This window comes from Callorhinchus milii, unplaced genomic scaffold (assembly GCF_018977255.1).
Source record: "Callorhinchus milii isolate IMCB2004 unplaced genomic scaffold, IMCB_Cmil_1.0 Scaffold25, whole genome shotgun sequence".
In the NCBI taxonomy this organism is placed as follows: domain Eukaryota; kingdom Metazoa; phylum Chordata; class Chondrichthyes; order Chimaeriformes; family Callorhinchidae; genus Callorhinchus; species Callorhinchus milii.
In genome coordinates, this window is record NW_024704766.1 from 1,900,439 (window position 1) to 1,923,439 (window position 23,001).

General features: G+C 47.7%; 1 protein-coding gene across 6 annotated transcripts in view; it reads left to right on the top strand.

Annotated features, from left to right (window-relative positions):
* Positions 1-22,299, top strand: part of LOC103180278 (opioid-binding protein/cell adhesion molecule homolog) — a 546,144-nt gene extending 523,845 nt beyond the window's left edge. For 3 of the 6 annotated variants that reach the window (XM_042343963.1, XM_007896040.2, XM_042343964.1), the window contains 6 exons: positions 6,673-6,807; positions 9,458-9,578; positions 10,220-10,371; positions 11,087-11,122; positions 16,903-16,938; positions 21,217-22,299. In XM_042343963.1, the coding sequence (XP_042199897.1) occupies positions 6,673-6,807; positions 9,458-9,578; positions 10,220-10,371; positions 11,087-11,122; positions 16,903-16,938; positions 21,217-21,317 (581 nt within the window). In that variant the 3' untranslated portion in view covers positions 21,318-22,299. The remainder of the gene's footprint in view (positions 1-6,672; positions 6,808-9,457; positions 9,579-10,219; positions 10,372-11,086; positions 11,123-16,902; positions 16,939-21,216) is intronic. The other 3 variants (XM_042343961.1, XM_042343960.1, XM_042343962.1) reach the window with 3 other exon arrangements.
* The last annotated feature ends 702 nt before the right edge of the window (positions 22,300-23,001 follow it).

The following is a 23,001-nucleotide window of genomic DNA, read 5'->3' on the forward strand; positions in this document are numbered from 1 at the left end:
TTAGCTACGGTTACACCTTCGTGCTCAGCTTGCTGCCATCCATTTCCTCCTGCTTTCACTTACCAGTGATCGCGCAATATCCCTGGAGCTGCTTCTCGTTTCCACATCCGTGCCTGACACCTAGTGGCAAGTCCATTAGAGAAAAACAGCGGCTCTGTACAATTCAGCAGAGTGTCACTGCTTAACTGTGCGTCTCTGAACAAAACAGCGACACGAGTCAAGTTCACGAAGGAGAATAGAATTGTGCGGTGCCGCAGTGTAGTGATTAGCCCGCTCTGGCCTCGCAAGCAAGAGGACTCGCGTTCGATCGCGAAATAAAGGCAATCATTTTGCACACGTCTAGCAAACAGCCGTGGAGCGAGTGACTAATTTTATCCGGGGGATTGTCGACCTGGACACCGAGGGAGAGAAGCTCCCTTCTCTTTTCGAATAGTCTCACGGGAGCTTTAATGCCCACCTGAGCAGGCAGACGAGAACTTGGTTTAACGTCTCCTCCGAAGGGCGGCGCCTTCAATGATACTGAACGCCCCCAGAACTCTACTGGAGCCTAGAGTATGACCTTAGAGGCTTGACCCACAAACTACTGACTCAGAGGCGAGAGCGCTATCGATTGAGCCAGGCTGATAGCATTGTTCAAGTATACCCACTGTTTTGTAAGCATTAACACACACACGCAATAAACTGTTTCGGAAGCAATAAACTCCCAACGCAGACAGACCCATTTTTCTGGGCTCAGTTGAATGGAAGGATTGATTCTCTATGGTGTAGACGGCGGAGTACATCTGTGGGAAATAGTTATACAAACCACGAGAGAATAATAATAACAATAATCCTTGCATTTGATGTAGCACCTTATCACATCTTTGAGACATCTCAAAGCCCTTCGCAGGATATGCTGTAAAGTGAATTGACTGTATATTTTGTGAGAGAACACAGTTTAATGCATTCGAACACATGATTGGTATGTATGCACCCCTTCCCTGAGCCCTCTTTGAAAGAGGGGGGGTGTCCTGTTGAGTGATTTTGGTGGGATTGATTGACGGCTTAATCAGACATCGACCGAGTTGCCTGGGAGACGTCAGCCCACGATTTACAAAGAGCATCTCTCGGAGGCAGGGCCGAGGCGAGATGTTTTGAGCAAATATAATTTATTTATCGGCGGTATTTTGAAAAGAGCCAGCAGTTTCTCTCTCGCAGGAGAATAATACGGCCTCTGACAATCAGCAGTAAATGTGAGTTCAGAGCAGTAAGTAGTTTGTCTACAAATGGTGAGTGCGTTTCAGATGAGGTTAGCCGGGAACGAGAGTAAATGAGAACGGGGCATTGCAATGTTATGCTTCATCACATTTAATTACATTTGAACACAGCGTGTATTTATCTTGGCTACGCTGAGGGAAGAGCTGGGAATTCTAGGAACGGAACGCTTGCCACAGAGGGCCGTGTGTTTAATGCTGCACCTTGTGTTTCATTGTGTCTGACTCAGGAGCTCGTCAGCTCCGAGCTATTGTCAGTGATCATTTTGTGGCCTGTTTCCCTCCCCGGTGGCTGATCAATGCAATTAATACCGGGGACAGGAGCGAGAGCGTTAAAACGCGTGACTCACTCTCTCCAGAGATAGACGGCTTCCTGTTCCATCAGGCTCCTCAGCGGGATGCTACGCACAGACTATAAATAAGTCCCGCGCAGAAAAAAAATTCCTGGTGTACAACCCAATCTTCTTGTTAATTAATGATCCATTTAAATGTTATTTACACTAAGGGTTTGTGTCTGTCTCTAGACTGGAGCTGATAATCCCCATGCGCCTCACTCTGCTCTTGCCCATGTTAAATGGGTGCATGTAATGATGTATTATTATTATTATTATTATGTAATAGTTGTGCGCTGGATCCATTCAAATTTTCAAGACTGAGTCGTGTGCTCCACCAACTTCAAAACGCTCTGGGACGCTACCCTGTGTGAAGGGCGCCATATAAATCCAAGTTGTTGTTGTTGTTGGTGGTGGTGGTGGTGGTGGTTAGACTTCTGTTAGGTCAGGGTATCAAGGGATCTGGGGCAAAGGCGGGCAATTGGAGTTGAGGTACAGATCAGCCGTGATCTAACAAAATGGAATGGGGATCGGGCTCGAGGGGCTGCATGACCTCCTTCTGTTCCTGTGTTCCTATCATGGCCGATGGCTCTCAACGGGCCAGGGCAATGCCGGCCATTTCTTCGCACAAGGCAGAGGGGGGGAGTGGGGAAGAGAGAAGGATACCAGCTGTGAAGTTTCCTAACCTGTTTGATGTGATGATTAACACGAGGCACACGGCAGAGTTCCTCCGCAACATTACACTGATCTGTCAGTCAATCACCCGACTGATGGGTCAGACACCTGGCTGACCAAAACAGAGATAATGGTTTGCTGGTGAAGTTGATTTTCCTGGTGACAAATATCAGCCAGTCCTGCTCCCCAGTGTTTGTTACACATTACTGTAAGGAGGGAATAAATAATGTAACACGCATTACATTGGGTGACAACATACAGTGAGTGCAATGTGCTCTATGCTTTCACACAGTGTGTGTGTGTGTGTGTGTTTGGGTTTGTGTGTGTTTATGTCTACGTGCGTTCACAAGATCACAAGATTGATCTGGATGAAGAAGGCCCTTCGGCCCATCTGATCTCATCCATCCAGGACACTATCCTCCCATCGCAGCATCGGGCAGCCTTTTCAATTGTTTGTCCAGGTTTGCGGGCGTGCTGTTTGTTTGGTTGTACTGTGCGTGTCCGCACACTTGTTTGTTTGGGTTTGTGTGCGGGCGTGTGTTTGCCTATGTGTGGGCGGGCGTATTTGTTTTCGCGTCTGTGTTTGTGAAGTACGACTGGTGTCACTTCCTGCTGCCCGAGAGTGTGCCCAAGTCACAACGATGACTTGGAAGTCAGCAACTTTTTGCACTTCACCTAAAAGATGACCTTTGATCTACTGGACACAGGGGCCGTGTTATAATGAGGTTCCCTTACATTAGAGGACACAAGGACAGATACCGTTTCATCAGAGGAGCAAAGACCAAGACTAGTACAATGGATTCCTTTTACTGTCCTACGGAATTCAGAATGAAAGAGGCTGAGTATTCGGGACAGACTCTTGTGCGTTCAGTTGGCCTGAACCTTCATTAAACTTTCGAAAAGCCAATTGGGAAATATGGAACCTGATTTGAGAGTCGTCATCATGACCAGAGACCCAGTCGTGCAGACTGATGGTAGAACCACTGAGATTGAGAATCACTGAGTTGTTTTGTCGGTTTGATAGATCTGTCAGCTGTTTCCATCTTGGGAACCAATTTAATTAAACTTACCACAGAACCGAAATAGGTTGTGGCTTACTGTTACTACCAAACATAATTCGCTCTCCTCGCCTTCACCTTGTTTCATTGCCTTAGAAACAGTGTGTGGGGAAAGGGAAAATTGCAACGCAATTTACAATTGTACATAATGCCTTTCGAGTCGGAGCTTGACACTGCTGGCCGGAGGTGGGAGCCCAGGGGAGTGGGGAGGGGAAGGATGACCGAAATAATAATAATAATAATAATCCTTGCATTTGATATTCCGCTTTATCACGGCGTTGAGACGTCTCAAAGCGCTTCACAGAATATGTTGTACAGTGGGACTGTGTGTTTTGTGGGAGAAACGCAGCAGCCAATTGCGCACAGCAGCGTCCCCACAAACAGTCGATTGACAACATATTTTTTTTTAGGAATTATTTCCTCTGAAAAGCGAACCACCAATCGACCAACAACTGGGTTCCTACTTGCTGCTAGGTAAACGGAGGCGTGTGGAATAAGGAGACTTGCCCAACGTTTCTCCACAAATTGGAAATCCAGTAAAGCCCTCGGGTTGAAGTTGTATCACTTACGCACAGGAGGAAGGCAGAATCGGTGATTATTCTTTCAACAGAATAACCCAATCCTCATGATTAAGAATCCAGATCGAACACAGGGTATGTGTGTTTCTGCATGGAAATATATAATCCCTCCGCACGCTTCATTAAATGAAGGTGTTTAATTTAGCAGGAATAAACATTGCTGTGATGGGTACAGTCTCGGAGAGCAGTGATGCTGCCAACCTCTCCAGTGACTGAATATTGTGAGAGCATTAATTAGCTTGTTTTGAAGGGCCAGAGTCCTGTTTGTCAATCTGCCAAAGGGCTTAATGGCTGAAACAGGTAATTGGCTCATTGAAGAGCTGTACTCTGTCTGTAAGATGATGAGCTGCGCAGCATTTCAAGATCCTCGCACTTGCCTTCAAATCCCTTCGTGTCCTGGCACCCCCCTAACTCTCCAACCTGCGTACTCCCCAACCCACTACCTGACTCCTACTCCCCCGAGTCTTCCGCTCCACCCTCGGCGGCCGTGCCTTCAGCCACTATGCCCCAAAGCTCTGGAACTCCCTTCCTCTCTCCCTTCCCCTCGCTCCCTCCCTTCCCATTTTCAGGTCTCTGCTGAAGACCCTTTCTTTTCGACCGCGCCTTTGGTCACCTCCCCCTGGACTCGGTCCCGGGATCCGTTGCTGTGAAGCGCTCTGAGACGCCGTCCGGCGTGGAGGGCGCCATATAAATCCAAGTTGTTGTTGTTACTTTACTGTACTGTGCTGCGTTCTGCAGCTATAGTTTTAAATTGCTGCAGGGCCGCTAGGCTCGGAGAGGCTAAGACCGGGTGCAATGATACGCCTCGCAAGCCCCTCAGCCCTTCCTTTCCCCTCAAACCATTCTGCGTGAGAAGTGGGTGAAGAATATTGCTTGCTCAGGCGCGCGAGCATGTGTGTGTGTGTGTTTGCGCGCGCGCTGCTGATTGACAGCCATTGCACATTGTTTCACCGTTAACTTTGAGGCCCACTGCTTGGAGATGTTATCTGTTCTGTTGCTTCATGAAATATTTAACAGTGTCCGAGCTAAAGGAAACACAGCGTGTTTTATTCATGTTGGAGGGAGCGTTGGAGACAGCCTGAAATCTATTCTGCCCAGTCTTTCAGTTCATTACCCACTTTACTGCAGATACGATGTCTCACTTTGCCTTATCTCCAACTCTTCCTTTCAAGCTCCCTTCCATCAAAGTTCTCAAGGTTTGAACGTGGAGACCTGTAGCTCAGTGGTTAGAGCACTCGCCTCGCAAGCGAGAGGACCCGGGTTCGATTCCAGGGCGGGGAGAAACCTTAGGCAAGTTTCCTTACTCCACACTCCCCTGTTTAGTAAGTACGAACCCGGTCACTAGTCGACTGGCGGATCGCTTTTCCGGGATTAATAATCTCTTCAAAAATAAAATGTAAAAAAAGTAATTAGGTCACTTCAATCCACGGCTGTTTGTGGGACACTGCTGTGCAGATATTGGCTGCCAGGTTTCTCGCCCCAAAATATACATCTTTAAGACATGATAAGACGCTATATCAAATGCAAGGATTATTATAATAATTATTATAACGTAATAAGACTTTGTCTCCCCGGTATCCCAGCATTGGCCCAATTTACCAGTATTCCACAGCAATAACTGGGCAATTTCGATAGCGTTTTTATGGTGATGGGTTGAACCGGCTGAACCAAAACAAGAGTCACCGGTTCCTGATCACTGAAAGCCTCCGTCAAACTCTTCCTAGGCTCGGTGCCGGCTGCACCCTGGGCCTCTCCTGACTCTTACTCAATGGTATAAAAATACTGAGCGCGTGCGACCCGCAAACTTACCAGCGAAAAGGCAGCCAAGCCAATCCAGGGGCTGTGAAGCGATCATTTGTTATAGTCTCTCTCTCTCTCTCTCCCTGACCGTACGCTTACATTGCATGTGTGTGCACGGACGGAGGAAATGCGCGTGTGCAAATTGTGACCGTGACAGCTGTGGTGACTCATGACTTGCCCGAGGGTTTCGAAGCAGAGTTAAAGTTCAAGTCACTCGACAATCTGCGCTCGATAAAGCGGTTTAGCTGCTGATTGAGCTCCGCTGCCTCTCAGCTACAGCTTGGGTTGGGTCAGGCCCCACGCAACACACACCTCACAGACTGACTGAGAACTGGGCAACAACAACAACAACAACAACAACAGCAGCAACAACAACTTGGATGGCTGCACCTTTCACCTGCTCTCTGGTGCTATCTCTGCCACTCGGTGCCTTGGCTATTACTGCACAGAGACAGAATGGGTTTATTATGCGCTTAATGTGTAAATCACGTGCAAATGGCGATTGAACTGCAGAATCTTCCACCATTCTCTGCGTCTTAGAAACAAAGGTAACAATAACAACTTGCATTTACGTAGCACCTTCGAGCCGGGCAGTGTCTTGGAGCGCTTTGACTCCATATAGACCCATCTGCTCCCTCCACTCAGCTGGCTCCAAAGAGGAGGGTCTTCAAGAGGGGAAGGAGGGGGGAAGGGGGGCGAGGCGGAGGGATTGAGGGAGAGAGTTCCAAAGCTTCGGGGAGTAGTGGCTTAAAGCGCAGCCACCGATGATGGAGCGGAGGGGACGCGGGTACAAGCGGGAGGCGAGAGCCAGCCGAGCGGAGGCAGCGAGTCGTGGGGTGGGGGGGAAACCACAGACAAAAGGGTCTCGCAGGCCAATATGAACTAGAGGATTGCAGGACTGACCGGACTAGACGTGAGTAGAGTTTGATGCCCGTCAGGTGTTGTGCTTCACGTCTGTCTCTTCTTGCTTTTTCAGTCCGAGGTTTCGCCAGCGAAGACGAGTATTTGGAAATCACAGGAATCAGCAAGGAGCAGGCGGGAGATTATGAGTGCCAGGCGGTGAATGAGGTGTCATCTCCTGATGTACGGAAAGTCCAAATAATAGTCAACTGTAAGTCAAACAACTTCTTCCCGGGAGTTTTGTTGATCTCATTAAGCTGAGCAAAGCCGGGCCTGACAGTATAATGCAATGCTATTTACAGTGCAGTCTCGTAGCGTAGTGGTTAGAGCACTCGCCTCGCAAGCGAGAGGAACCGGGTTCGATCCCCGAATGGGACGAAGCAATAGGCAAGTTTCCTCGCTCCGCACACCTCTGTTTACCTCGCAGTTTGTTAGTCGATTGGAGGATCGCTTTCCGGGGCTAACGCTCAAAAGCCATAAAAGGTCTGTGTGAACCTGAGCAAAAGAAATTTTTTTATTTAGCGTCGACGACAGAACACTTTGCCCACCTCTGGCTCTCGTGACTGCAGCATCACTCTCAGTACCTGACCCCACGACAGCCATTTCCCCTCCCTTGCCTGCCGACACTGCCCTCGATGCCATGGGAACAGCAAGTCCCAGAGAAAGCCGAGAAGGAGAGGGGTATTTTGCAGAGGAGCAGATCATAGCATCGTAGAATATTACAGCACAGAAAGAGGCCATTAGGTTATCCTGCCTGTCCCAGCTCTTTGGAAGAGCTATCCAATCAGTCCCACTTCCCCACATTTTCTCCACACCGCTGCAAATTTTTCCTTTTCAAGTACCTGTCTAATTCCCTTTTGGAAGTTGTCAATGGATCTGTTTCCACCCACCACCCGTTCAGGCAGATTTAAGATGTTCTGAGAGAATGAACTGTGCTATTAGTCTCCTCCCCTTCTCACAAGATGTACAAGGTGACCAAAACGTCATGATAACTACCCTATTATCTAAAGAAAAACATTTCTTTAAGACTTATTGGACATTGCAGTGGCATCACGAATTTTTGGTCTCTCTCTGTATAAACCAAGAGAGCACAACAATGGAGGGCTCACAAACTAATTAAAGCGTAAATCCCCTTAATCCTAAATTTACCAGCCTCGACCTACATCTTATAAACAAGTCGGAAAGTTTCCTTATTATCAACCTGACAAGTTTCCCCATTAAAAACAGTGACATTGGTCTGGAATGCACTGCCTGAAAGGGTGGTGGGCGGAAAGAGATTCAATGACAACTTTCAAAAGGGAATCAGATAGCTACATGAAAAGGAAAAATCGGCAGGAGTATTGGGAAGGAGCGGGACTTATTGGGTTGCACTTCCAAAGAGCACGATGGGCTGGCTGGCCTCCTATCTGTGCTGTAAGATTCTACGATTTCTCCCTGTGTGGTCTCGAGGTGAAGATAAGTCTCCAACTTAATCTTCAGAAAAAACAGTTGAACCCAGGTTCATCTGGGCCCTGAATCTGTGGTGGTCCTATGTCAATGGGGGTCTTTTCTTGCGAATCTCTATAACCCCACTCCCCCTGAAGGGTGGAAATATTACTCCCAGAAACCAAATCGACTAACAACCGGGTTCCGACTTACTGCTATGTAAACAGAGGTATGTGGAGTAAGGAACCTTGCCTAAGGTTTCAGCCCGCCCAGGAATCAAACTCGAGTCCTTTCTCTATAGCATTGCCTTTAATGGGGGTGAGTGCACTTTCTGTTCATTCAAACGACCATTAAAATCGGGAGATTGACTGATGTCTGAACTATTGATTGTGAGCTCGTCATTAGCGCTGAAGTCAAATTGTCATTTTAGACCTAGTTCAATAATAACATGAAAACCTCAGCCCTTTTTTGAGATGCTTAATTTGCCTTCGCTTTCAAATTGGTCGTCACAAAGCTCTTAAAGCATAGAGGATTCATCTCTCTCGCTCAAGGGGCCGACTTTATTCGCAAACAATTCGGGCAAAAAACATTTGGCTTTGTGGTATCAAAGGAATATGATTGGCACAGGCGTGAAGTCTGTAATTACCGCCCATCAGCAATGACAGCTTGGACTTTCGCACAGGAAAATGTCTCACAAAGAGCTTGCAGTGAAGACTCAATGACTGTGTATTTGCGGGCAAACACAACAGCCAATTTGCTCTCTGATGTTTTTTTTCTGGCCAGCCGAGTGTCTGTCTGTCTGTCACCCGCGGAAACCCGACCCCGTGCTTAAGAGCATTCAAACCAAACTGAGAATTCCCTGCTTCCTGTGTGTTAAGGAACTATACCAAAAGCAAGGGTGACTGTTATCGAGTCCCCTCGGCCAGACTGTCCACCGATACGCACTGGCACTTGTCTCACGTTCCCGTCTGCCTTTTCCTCTAACATTTTGCATCCCCAAATTCCACCTCTCTCTCTCTCTCTCTCTCTCGAATCGACCAACGTTTGCTTCGCTCTGCGGTGTCGTTGGGAGGAACCGTCGCCCGGTTCATGGCAAAATTCTGATTTCTCTCAGCGAGATCCTGTCTCGAGTCCCAGCCGCTGCGTCTGAATTAACGGCGACCGATTAATACGCGATGTTCCCCAGGTTGGCTGCTCCCCTCATTCCTGAGTTGAATCCGCGGCTGTTTGTGGGGAACGCTGCTGTGCGCAATTGGCTGCCGTGTTTCGCCCGCAAAGCAGTGAAATATACCGAGCGCTTTGAGACGTCTCGAAGACGTGATAAGGCGCTACATCAAATGAAAGGATTTACTAGTATTATTATTACTTAATCTGTGTAATGAATCAGCGGGACTCAGTGCTGTCGCACTCACGGTGCTTGTCTCTGGTCTGCGCAGACGCGCCTTACATGTCGGACGGCAGGAGTGTGGGGGCAGCAGTCGGCCAGAAGGGAATCCTGAGGTGTGAGGCTTTCGCTGTTCCCTTGGCGGAATTCGAATGGTACAAGGAAGAGCAGAGGTACTTCGCGTCATTGCAGATCTCATTACAGCCACTGGAGGACAGGGACAGGGCCCCTTGCTAGCCCGGGGCTCGACCGTTCACCGTGGACGGAGCATCTCAGTGTTTTCACAGGAGGGCGGGGAGAGTTTTAGCTTCAGGTTTGCCCATTGCTCCGTCCCCCCGAACCGTCTGATTATCAGGGATGCACACGCCCCGAGCTCAGCGGCTGGCAGCTCACTGCCACCCTGGCGAGAACATTGGCCACGTGGAGCCCTGTAGTGCAACGGGTTAGAGCACTCGTCTCGCCAGCCATACGATTCCCCGGTTGGGGGGGGGAGGAGGGGGGGGTGGGGGCGAAACCGGGGACGAGTTTCCTCGCTCCACGCAAGCGCACACCTCTGTTTGACTAGCAGTAAAGTAGGGACGCCTAACACGAGTGTTTTTGTAAGCGAGCGCGGCTGGACAGTTTACACAGAGCCGTGAGGTGATTGATTGATTGATTGATTAGTTGGTTGGTTGGTTGGTTGGTTGATTGATTGGTTGGTTGGTTGGTTGGTTGAGCGAGGATAGTTGGGCGGGACAGGTTAGTGAACGCTCGCCACGGGAGGATTTATGATCGGCGAAAATCAAGCTGAGAGCTTCTCTCTTGTGCCCGGCAGACTCTCCAATGGACTGAACGGAGTGCAGATTAAGAACATAGACGGCAAGTCTATGCTAACCTTCTTCAATGTCTCGGAAGAGGACTACGGGAACTACACCTGTGTGGCCATCAACAAGCTGGGATTCTCTAACACCAGCGTGCTGCTCTTTGGTAGGTGACCCCCCCCCCCCCCACCTTAACCTGGTGACACCGAAAATCGAGCAAGAGCTGTGGTTAAGCAGCTGAGGACCGTTGTTAGGGAGAGAGGGTGGGAGACACACATCAAATGCTTCGTCCCGACGGGTCATGGCTCAGAGATTTCCTCTCCTCGTCCACAGTCAGCCCCCCCACTCTCACCCTCGTTCGTGCCGTGACCGGCCACAGCTCTAATCAGCGAAGCATGTTTGTCCGCATTCGTTCCCGCTGAGGTCATGCGGTATCACGTCAGGCTCCCAGCGTGACACGCCGAGACCGCAGAGTAACACGCTAACCAGGCCGAGGTCACACTGTAACACGCCGGGACCAAAGTGTGACACGCTAAGATGGCAGAGTAACATGTCGGCAATGTAACACGCTCAGATCACGGTCTAACCCGCCTCGTCACAATTAAGAGCAGGTGGATTGATTCCCCCCCCCACCCTCCTCCTTCCGCTCAGTCCCATGTTGCACCACCATGAACAGACTAACCTCATCACATTTCTAATCCATGTTATTGCATGTGTGTTGTCACGCCTTCACTTATGTTGAGTACCCTGACTGTAACGGATTGTGTAAACTGTATTTTTTGCATTTCTTTTCTTCCCAACAACCCCCCCACCCCCACCACCTCCCACACACTCTCCCCACCCACCCACACCCACCCCACCCTATTTTTTCCGGTTTGTAGAAGTAAGTGAGCCAACAAGCTCATCTCAGAATCAAGGTCAGTACGGACACTCTCCTCTCTGGCTTCATTGCAGCTTCTTCTCAGCTTCTCTCCCTGCACGGGTGGGGGGGTGTGATGGGGAGGGGTGGGGATGTGGGGGAGTGGGGGGGTGGGGGGGGGGGGGTCACCACACACCTCTCTCCGCACTGCCAGGGCTCCGTTTCATTAATCTATATCGCCCACAAGCTATACACGGTCACTCCACTCGCACTGTTGTATCCCGTGAAGCCCTGTGCGTCGTTTTGATGACGTGATGAGGAGCCGTGCCAAAGGCGAGGATTATTGTAGGGTTCCTAAATAGAACCAAACAGACGCAGGCAAGGGCTTGAGTGCCAAAAGCAGGCAGGCGGCCCTCTGAATTATCGTATCAGAAATATGATCATTCCCTCCGTCATAATTCTGTCGCAGGAACTATCGAATCAAAAGTCTCCGAGCTCGTCCAGAGAGCGCCACAGCATGGTGCTAGCCGTCCCAGCCCTCAACTGGTCATGTTAACAGCCGGTTAATAAATGGGCAGTGCTTGGTTCGGACAAACTACATCTAGAATAGAGTGAAGAGGCCAGAGAGAGAGAGCTTGTCCCGTTGACGTCGGCTGTCATCTCCCTTTTAGTTACAACAGCAACAACAAATTGCACTTACACAGCGCCTTTCATGTCAGGAGGACGTCCCAAGCCGCTGGGCAGTCAGGGATATATGCAGCCGAGATGGTGGTTGGGATCGGGAGGGGTGGAGGGCGGGGAGGGTAGGAGTCGGGGGGTGACCGAAGCCACGGTCAAAGAGGAGATGGGTTTTGAAGGAGGCAAATGGGGGGGAGGAGTGGGAGGAGTGGGGGAGTGGCGAGGCAGTAACAGTTACAGCAGTAAGGTCCTCTCTGTGTTGTCCACACACACCAGACCTGCACAAACCCAGGCCTGCCGTTTGGTTGCCCATCGGTTTGCTGTAAAAGAAATGAAAAATCAATAGTATTTCATCTTCGCTGTCAGCGGCCAGCAAAGAGGTCTTATTTATCACCATCCTGCCGCGTAATACTTTAAAATATTAAATTGATTGATAACAGTGTACAAACAGTGGCATAAATCACCGTAAACGGCAGCTTTAGAGAGCCAGGGAACTGGACTTGCTTCAGGAGGATAAGCTTTCAAGTTCCTGAGGTTTTGCACCAAATATGATTGCTCCATGTTACACAATGTCATCCTTAACTTTTTGTTTATCACGCATTAATCATGTTCCTCATCATCACCCAAGATCTATTAACCAGTAATTGGTTTTTGTATTCATAACTTGGCCTGAAATATTTCCAAATCGTTCCACGAGTAGAACAAATTTTTCGAATTAATCTCGAGTTAACGGTTAATGACATGATTGGGGACCTTAAGTGAGTTAATTGCCTCCGTGGCAACGTGCAAGGAGCCCGGAGATAACGAGAATAAAAAGTCTTGACAAATGTTCTGACTGCTGAAAAGCTGTGCGTCAGTTAGATGAGGTGGGGGGGTGGGGGGGGGGGGTGGGGTGGAAAGCTAATCAGTGGTGTACCTGTCAAACAGCACTGCGTATCACTGCTTAAGAAGCGATTACTGCTGACAGTGAGAGTGCCCGAGCTCGGACAACAACAACAAATTACATTTGTATAGTGCCTTCCATGTTGGGAGGATGTCTCAAGACAGTGGAGGGTGGAAGTCTGGTGAAGCGACTGACACCACCTGCGCAGACTGAGAGCAAGTCCACTTTAGGGTTTAGCTCGACAAACACGGAGAGCAGTCGAGCAAAAGAATAATGCCTCGTTAAGCAATGTACGGAGAGGGGAAAGCTCTCCCGGGGAAGGGGGGTAGAGGTGTGGGGATGGTGGTAAACGAGCGAGGAATAACAGTTGGAAATAATAAAATAATAACCGGTTCTAAAAGATAAAACAAAAGGCAATTGGACAGAGAAGCTCTGGCTTCTGACTTCACGATGATGAGTCGCGTTTATTGCGAGCAAGAGAGAAGACGTGAGTTTGATTCCCGGGCGGGTCAGAGCAAAACCTTAGGCAAGTTTCCTCACTCCACACGCCTCTGTTTAGCCAGCAGTAAGTAGGAACCCGGTTTTTAGTCGATTGGCGGGTCACTTTCGGGGGTAATAATCCCTCCCCTAAAAAAAGTAATAATTATTTGATCGCTCAATGCACGACTGTTTGTGGGACACTGCAATTGTCTGCCACATTTCGCCATAAAATACAGTCACTCCACTTTACAGTGCATCCTGTGAAGCGCTTTGAGACGTCTCGACGACATGATAAGGCGCTATGTCAAATGCAAGGCTTATTATTACGATAATATTACCTGTTTGGGGTTGGTGTTTCTGATAGTCCTGTCAGTGCGGGTCCTGGCATACTACGCATGTTCGTTGCTGTCTAACTAACCTCTTATTTTCTTTGTTCCTTTTGTTTTTTTTACCTTTTTCTGTCCATCTCATGGGCCTGGCATATTCTGCTTTTTAACTTCTTTTATTTTCACCATGTAAGTAATCATCACGCTAACAGTAACACGTGTGTTGTTTCCGCCTCACTCATAAGCAAAGCTAACTTCCGAGCACAGAAACCTTCCTAGTGTTAACGAGTCTTTGTGAACTCTCAGGCCGAGTGTAGTTTAGTCTCTAAAATGGTTAGAAACAGAAACGAGAATAATAATGATTATTATTTTAGTAACTGCCCTTGTTTCTGACCTGGTTCCTCTGACCTCCCACTTGTTCCCAATAACCTTTGCCCTCCAGGACCACTTTCTCTGTGACGTTTTCGAGGCTGTTAATTTTTTGGCTGTGTATTTTGCTTTCATTTGCAAAGCGAGAGACAGCATCGCCTTCGCCAGTCATTCACGCGGTGGAGAGAAGCACGGACCTCAGCGTGTGCCAGGATAAATCCGACCGTTTATCCAAAACCCAGTCATTTTCTCTGAGTATGAAAATCTTCTTAACACACTGCAGTCTCCTTCTCTCACAGGGAAACTGGAGTGGCCTCAAATTGAGAAATGATCGCTGAAAAATGTGAAGGAGAATGCAATCACATACATGGGTTTTCGGTGACCAGAGGATGGAATGGGATGCTGTCTCTACATGCGCTATTGCTGTTGCTGCCCTGTGTGGTTGTGTTGATCGATGCAATGATTCAGATGCCTCATCATGTTAACTCCTTCACTTCTCACTTCACCCAGCTTTGCCAACAGCCAGCACTCAAACCCATCCCCCCCCCTCACCCCACCTCTCCCGCCAACACCCCACAGACCCACACAAACACGTCCCTGTTGAAAGTAATGGAAGTTCCTATTGTTTCCTTTGGACCGATGCCTTCTGCTAACAGTGAAAGGTGACAGGAAATGGCTGACAGTATCGGTCCACTCACTATCTCCTTGATTTCTATTGAGGAAACGTTAGGTGAGAGCGCAACCCAGACATGAATGAAATAAAGACAGAAGTCGTTGGGAACACGTTAGCAGGTCAGGCAGCATCTATGGAGAGAGAGGAAACGATTCAGGTCGATGACCTTTCGTCAGAGCTCAGACAAAAATTATGCTGGTTACCTAAAGACAACAGCAAATTACATTTACACACGGCAGGAGGATGGCTCAAAGCTCTTCATATGACTGGGAATGTGAGCTGGGGGGGAGGGGGAGGGAAGCAAAAATCTGGTCATAAGTGCTGTTGAAGAGAGAGGTCTTGACACAGGTTTTGAAGGCGAGGAGGGAGGGTGAGGCCGAGGGGCCTCCTGGATGGAGTTTCAGAGAGCAGGGGGCAGGGTTGCCTTGAAAGTTCATCTCGCAGGCCAGTGGTGAGGTGGAGTAGATGAGGGACAATTGTCTGCCGCGTTTTGCCCACAACATACAGTCGATTCACTTCACAGTACATTCTGTGTTTAGGCTTTAAGATGTCTTACGACATGATAAGGCACTAGATCGAAATGCAAGGATTATTATTATTAATAATTACCACAACCACAACAAAATTAAATTTGTGAAGCGTCTTTCACATCAGGAGGACTTCCCAGGGCCCTGGGCAGTCAGTGTTTCTACACTCGGGCAGTCTGGTCAAACGCACACGGAGGCTTGTTCTGGGCAGGGTTTGAAACTTACTGCGTGACACTCATGATTATGGGGTGAAACTAGTGGCATTTTATCACACATCGCCTGTGATAATTATGCAAAGGGCTGTGGATGTGATGCACATGCTTTTTTTTGAGGAGGCTTTTCAAAATGTTTGCTGCAAAACGAGATGTAAAGTTTGCTAACGACATAAAAATAGGGAGTGTGGCTAATGGTGAGGAAAATTGCAAGCAACTGTAGGAGGACACAGATCGACTGGTAGATTGGGCAGAGAGGTGGCAGATAAGATTTAATGCAGAAAAGCGTGAGGTTATACATGTTGGGAGGAAGACATTTCTATGGTCATTTCACCCCATTAAGTACAAACTAGACGGAGCTCGAAGATAGAGGAATATTACAGAACAGTCAAACTAACAGCTCATGATATTGCTAGCGACTGCCATCAATTTGCTCGTCCTCACACTTTGCACTGATTATGTTTCTCTCCTTTTGGGGGTCGGGGCAAATATTCTCCTCGAATTAATTATCAACAACATTCTTTCTAACAAATTTAGTAACTGCACAAATCTCAAGACCTTCTAAGACGATGCATTTCAGTTTACCTCCAGATTCCATACTCCCGGCATCAATATAGCATCCAGGTCATTAGATAAACCTGCCCAACGAGGTATATGTCTACTGGAACTCGCCCCTTGTACCAAGGGATTAGCCACTCAGGACAAAGGATTCTTCAACAGTCATAATTTATATGGAGAGAGGAAGCCTAAAACATTGCCCCACTCCAGACAGTGGCATTGTTTATGAAATGTTCCATCCACGGGAAGATTACCCGACTCTATCTGAATTGTTCTCTGAAGCTGGTGAAGTCCTGGCCTCAGTGTCTACTGTAGGAAACCCCGCCTGTGTTACAGTTCTCCGAAGGGAAGTATTAACAGTATTCTATTAACAGAAAAGCCCCAGGTAAACCCAACACTGCCCGTGGCACTGCCTGACCTGTGCTGTTCCCACTCCTGGAGCCGGGAGGGTGTAAAGTCAAGACCAACAACACAACAACAAATTACATTTGTATAGTGCCTTTTACGTCAGGGGGAGGACGTCCCAGAGTGCTGGGGAACCCCTGCACAAATCCTCAAGCACTTCTGTGCTGACGCACTTCCGTTTAGGTCCCGATTCTGTTAAAACGCCTGCCATCAACAGAGGTCCAGCCTCTACCAGGAGCAAACGCAGCTGGGCTGCTGAACCATGTAGGGAGGACGGGAAAGTGTTTGAAACAGGGGAGGCATCTCCACCCAGGACAGTGCCAGCTTTCCTGACAGCAGCCGAGGGCAAGTTAACGTGCCGACGACAACAACAGCTTGCACTTATATAACGCTAGCATATCCTGATATCACAGCCCATCAGTCAGTCTGACTCCATTGCGAGTGTTACCCTCTCCCCTTGGCAGGGAATCATTCACTCCTGTTTTCCCCGGTGCTCCAGGGAGTAACGGGACTGGTTTCACATGAAGTCACTCCTGTTACGCACTCCCCCACCGCCCAGTTCAGCAGCGCATGCGGTTTCCGCCACCATTCGCCTCCCTTCACAGAACTAACACTGAAACTTCTCTCCTGCAATCTCCTTCACATTTGTTGTTTGCGAACTTAATTTTTTGACGTTTAAATTGTTGGTCATGAGTTTTTGCGCTTTCTTTGATTTTTTTTTCTTTAGAAGAGAAAACTTCCACAATTCTTGCAAATTGGAAAGGTTTGTGAAATAGATTAAAAAAAAGTTTCTTTTGTTTTTTTTTCGAAAAAGTGCATGAAAGAAAAATGATAACCGCACTACAACTTAACAGTCGTCGTGTCCCTTGAACATGCAAAACTAGACACTGGTGCCTAACATATTGAATTAACCTATTAACGCAGAGAAATTGGTCTGTGGTACCACCATTGGTTCCTTTTTTTCGACTAAATTTGTTCTAGAAAATCGATTCCTGAAATCCCAACCCCATAAATTCTCTGTTGCTTTGTAGTGTTTCCATTGTGTAGTATTTAGCCTAGTCCTAGCAATCTGCTTTCAGTGTTTTAGTTGCTGTGCCGAATGCCTTTGTCTACATATGCATGTGTGTGAAATTCTGTGGTCGTAGTGTTTAGATTTCATTTCAAAACTGTTAGCCGTGATTCTCAAGTGTTTGCGTGAAAGGCTTGAAAAGGGNTTTTTTTGCGGAGTGATGTGTCCAGGGAAACAGGGTGAAGCCGAATCCTGCTAAAAAAAACAAAAAAATACGACTTGGATCTGACCCACCGAGTGGGAAATCCTGCAGAGACAAATGATCTCACCAGAGTTGGCATGTGCTTTGGAAGCTAATCGTTTTTTTTCCCCTCCCTCCAGATGTGGTTATGTGGTTTGAAATCATGTATTTATTTAACACAAATGTTTGCTGGCAAATTAATTTCTCCCTGTGCTGACTTAGCAAAGCTTGTAATGTGGTTAATGTGTGGTTAGCACAAAAGTCGTTCGAAGGATTTGTTGCTTCTTCCTGTTTTATTCAAAAGTGGGGCAACATCTAGTGTATTCCTTAAGCCTGTACCCTTTAATTAATTATCACTGGTTTTAATTAGCATCGCTATTGTGTGGATCATTATGAGCTAGAAAAGTGAGCTGGCTCACACAAACCCTGTTGTAATCCCCTGACTAACTAGTGTCCTGCCTTGCTCTGATTTTCAAACGGATCTTGGATTCTAGCCAAGAGCGAGAGATTAGAGTTTTAGTTTTTCGAGCCTTAGAAAGTCGGGTAAGTATAATCTTTATTTTTTAATACTGATCTTCTGGGTGTGTGTTTAGGTGAGCGGTGAAAATTGCGCTCAACACGGCCCAGATTTTTTTTTTTTATTTATGATTGGTGCCGAGGCCAAATAGAGCCAGCACTTTCGGCTGAGAGGGCGGGGAGAGGGGTAGAGGAGGATGCTGGATATCGTCGCACTATTACAACGGGTTTAATGTGAGGCTTAAAAAAAAACTAGCTGACATTCTAGCCCATAATAATGATCTCAACAATCAGTGGTGTTAATTAAAGCTGCATTAATTAAGTCAAGGAAGGTATTAAAGAATACCGCAAATTTTGCCCCATCTTGTGTTAAACAGTAAAACACGGTGGGAAGCTTTGTGAATGTTGAAGGTTACCTGGTGTTAATTAACACAGATGACAGCTCATCCCTCCTGCGCAGTCGACTCGCCTTCTTTCAGATGTTGTCACCAGCAGTTTTGATTTCAATCGGGCGGAGACCAAATGTGTTGTACTGTGCATTTCTGGCCGCAGTGGGGAGCTGTAACATTTTGTGGTTTATTTTCCAGCAGCGATTTGTTAAAGAGAAGCGAATGCAAACTTCTCCTGACCAAAACATTTTTTTTCCCTTCCCTCTGATCGATCACAAAGCCTTGAGCCTAAGGCTGCCAGATCTGGAGACTCTTATATTTTTGGGAACGTGAATTTCACTGCGTATTTCTTGATGGTTTTGGGGGAATAAATAAATATATGTGTGGTGAAAGGGGTGAAAGGGGTCAGGAGCCAAGTGAGGGTATAAAGAGATGAGGGGAAGTGAGTTCCCCTTTGGCATTCCACAATTTGGCATCACACAGCAAGTCAACTCTTTTCATTCTTGTCACATATCCCAAATAATTACTTACGACCCCACCTCAATAGCTCGAATTTACAAGAGTTAAAATGGTATACAACAACCGGCAGCTTACATTCATATAACGCCCCTCACGCAGGGTAGAGTCCCAGAGCGCTTGACAGTGGCGGAGGACGATGCCAAGCCGGGAGAGAGGGGAGGTGACCGTAGGCACGGTAGAAGACGAAGAAGGTCTTCGAGCGCCACCTGAAGATGGGGAAGGAGGGGGCAAGGCAGAGGGTTAGGGTGTTCCAGAGTTTCGGGACATATTGGCTAAAAGCACGGCTATCAATGGTGGAACGGAGGGCACCGGGGACAAACCGTATTGGATTCTTAAATGAGGAACAGACAGACAGTCTGTGCAGTACAGGCACAAGGGCCGATAGAGATTAAAAGATCCACCAAGCTCTAATAAACTGGTGCAACAGGTTCAATGGGCTGAATGGCCTCTTTCTGTCTCTGCACTGTTTTCCTCTGTTCCTATACTTGTCGCAATGAAATCAAAGATGGTGATGACGGCTTCTAAAAAGGGGAGAGCTGACTGCACTGGAACCAAGGGGTCGGTGTTCCTGGTGTTAATTAACACAAGAAAACTCTTTAGAAAATGCAAACTTTAGCCCCAGAGTAACTTTCATTGCCTACTGAGTGTTAACAGGTGATGTCGGATTAATAGCGAGACGCTCTTCAAAGAGTGATCAGCGTAATGAGGAGGAAGAGAGTACGTCAGAACAGGAAACGTGTAGCCTGAGTTCCCCGGGCATTTCCAGCGGGTTTGTCTTCTTGCGAAGGCAGTGGTTTGAACAAATGTGCGGTGACTGGGGCAAGGCTGAGATTAGGATTAAAGAGACTGGATCCCCTTGTGTTGGGCTGTGGTACATGAGAGGGTACCAGCTGTGTAGGCAACGGACGCTGTAACAGCAGACATCCCTCTTGACATTCGATTCGCCACAAAACACACAGTCAATTGGACAACAACTTGCATTTACACAGCGCCCCCTCACGCAGGGTGGCGTTCCAGAGCGCTTGACAGTGGCGGAGCACAACACCGAGCCAGGGGGAAGGGGGGGAGGTGATGGTGAAGGAGGGAGCAAGGCGGAGGGATTAGAGTAAGAGTGTTCCAGAGTTTTGGGGCGTTCACTTCACAGTATGTCCTGTGAAGCTCTTTGAGACATCTCAACAACGCGATAAGGCGCTGTATCAAATGCAAGGATTATTATTTGTCGTTATCTGCACCTCCTGCCACCCGCCCTTCCTCCTGGCAGGTCTTTGAAGCCACATCAAAGCTTCAGAACAGGAGGCTGTTCGGCCCATCATATTTGTATTGTCACCGTTCAATATTAACCCCACTTTTTGCTCTCTCTGTCTTCGCATCTTTTCTTTTTTTTATCGTTTCGATGCTTTCCCGGTTCCCCTTTGAATGATTCCTCACACTTCTAGTAATGAATGCCACACCCTGAGTGAAGAAAGTCCCATCGACCTCTCCCTGCTTCCTTTGCTGACAGTAATGACTGCTCACTCTTGCCACCAAATTCCCCAATGAAAGGAAACAGTTTTTCCTCTATTTACTTACATACTCATAGTCTACGCTCTGACGTGGTAGGAAGGTTCAGCACTGTAACAGACAGGGCAAAGTTGGTAAGCATTTCATGTGCTAGCCCAATATACCCCACACGCAGTATAATAATAATAATTTGGTCACTCAATCCACGATTAGTTTGTGGGACACTGCTGTGCGCAATTGGCTGCTGTGTTTCACCTACAAAATACACAGTTAATCCACTTTACCCTCATCAGTCAGACTTTTACCAGATGTGTCACGGACGAGGGGTGAAGCTGCATGATAAAACGAGCAGTTAATCTTGACTGTCCCCTTAGAAGAGCCTCACTATCTCTTCCCTGGGCTGCTTCTCGCCTGCCTTTGGCCTATATCTCAGTCTCCTAGTTTCCCTCCTCGCTTCCAAAGTCCTCTTGTGCTCAGGTGCAGGTTCCTCGGAGACCCACGCTAAATTTCTGGGACGCTGCTGTGCACATTTGGCTGCTGCGTTTCGCCCACAAAATGTACAGTCAGTACACTTTACGGTGGATCCCGTGAAGCGCTTTGAGACGTCTCGAAGACGTGATAAGGCGCTGTATCAAATGCAAGGGTTATTATTGTATATTATAACCCGATACACCACACATACGGTGTACGCAGGGGATTCAGTCTCTTAGAAGATGGGGACTGATGAACGAGGCAGTGCACAGGCATCTAACAGATGTATTTCAGAAAGAGAGAGAGAGAGAACAGGGTGCAGAGTGTCTCTCTGTGATTCAGAAGCAATGCGGCTCGCTGATGATGATGATGGCTACCTGGTTGGTTTCTCCTCAGGACCCGGAGCAGTCCAGGACCACAACAACGCACCTGCGGGGATGACCTCTTCTCTCTGGCTGCTGGTGATAATCTTCGTTCACTTCCTCTTCAAGTTTTGACCTGGTGTCCGTGCCATTTGAACAGCGCACTGCCTCTAACCCGAACAGAACGAAATAAACTCTTATCCTGCACAGGTTACGTACAGGCTACGAAAACATCGCCGATAGATTTGATTCTGTGCTGACAAGTACTTGTTTTTTTTTTCCCGTGACTCCATAACTGGTATGTTTTCCCCTCTGTTGGCTGCAGGGTGCTAGTGCGTAATCATTCTCAGAATCCTTAGCTCAGTGACAGGTTCCCTTCTAACCTCCCATCTTTTAGCTGATGTAACGTCCGCAGGGTTTTAATGCTTTCCAATGATGCTTATTTATGCGGTATTCCTTTACCAGTCTCGACCTCCCATACAGTGAAGCTTGTCTGTGGTTTTATCACATCAACCATATACTACACCCCACCTACAGTGTTTCAAGGCTACCAGACAAACCAATGTAATATCGCCTGTAGCCGAAAAAAAAAACACACAAAAAAAAATACGGGGCAGTTTTACATTAAATATCAGAATCTTTATCTTAAAAGCAAATATATTCCAGAAATATATCTCACTAATGTCTAGGCCCATATCAGCTATCACTATAATATATAAAGTGTGGAGAAACTAATACGATTGTATCCGTCACGTACGTTAAAGTAACTGTAGAAGTCTTTAGCTTCACATCCCATCGTGTAATTCTATTCACACGAACCGCAGTCGGTCGGTGCAAAAAAGGCGCGCGTGTGTGTGATTCCTGTTGAGATCTTCCTTGAAACTTGCAGTTGAAATTGGCCAAAAATTATCAGTGTGCGAGAGAGAGTGATAGCCGTATGAAATACATCCCCCGCCCAGCACTCTGTGTATTTGGGATCTTTGCTGACTAAGCTTTATAACCCGCAACGAAAGTCGTGTGATTGCTTAAAGACGCGGCATTCCTCTCATTCTGTTTGGCATTTGATGCGTTTCGGTCAAGAACCAATTATTAAATGTGCACAGTGTTACCCTTTAAACTCCGGCTGCCTATGTGAGAGTTTTGTGTCTAATCGCTATCTCCCCCCCCCCCCCCCCGAGCCGGGACGCTGACCAACACAGCGCTCTCGCTGATGGTTTGGTGATGATGGCTGTGCTTTTCAAGCCAGGGTGTCCGACACCTGGACGGAGGCGGGGATGGAGGAGGTTGGAGGGAGTGGAGTTGGCTGAGATACCCCAGAGGAGTTGTGAAACGCAAGGCAGGTGACTGGAAAGGTGACTGTGGTTTAGCCGCTGATGAGAATATGGAATTGAGTGAATGAGTAACTGGGATTGAGTTCCTGTGTGCGCTGTAGTCTGACATCTTATCGCACGATCAACCCACAAGACCTTCTGCCAACACTGTCCCAACATCAGCCATCAGGACCCACACAGAGGTCATACAACCCTCTTAACGTTCTCGTAAACTTCTAGTGTTACTGTCTCCCTTGTTGGGTTTCCAGCCCCGGGTGGGAGACACGCGGAAACGGTTTGACTTTCTGGAAGTGGGAAGGGATACGGTGGGGGTGAAAAGGTGCAGGAGGTTTCGGGGGTGGGGGGGGGTGGGGTCGCAAGTTGTATCCTCAAGTGTTTTGGGGGGTAAAAGATTCCGGTTGATAATAATAATAATCCTTGCATTTGATATAGCGCTTTTCACGTCAGGAGGACGTCCCAAAGCGCTACACAGAACACACTGTAAAGTG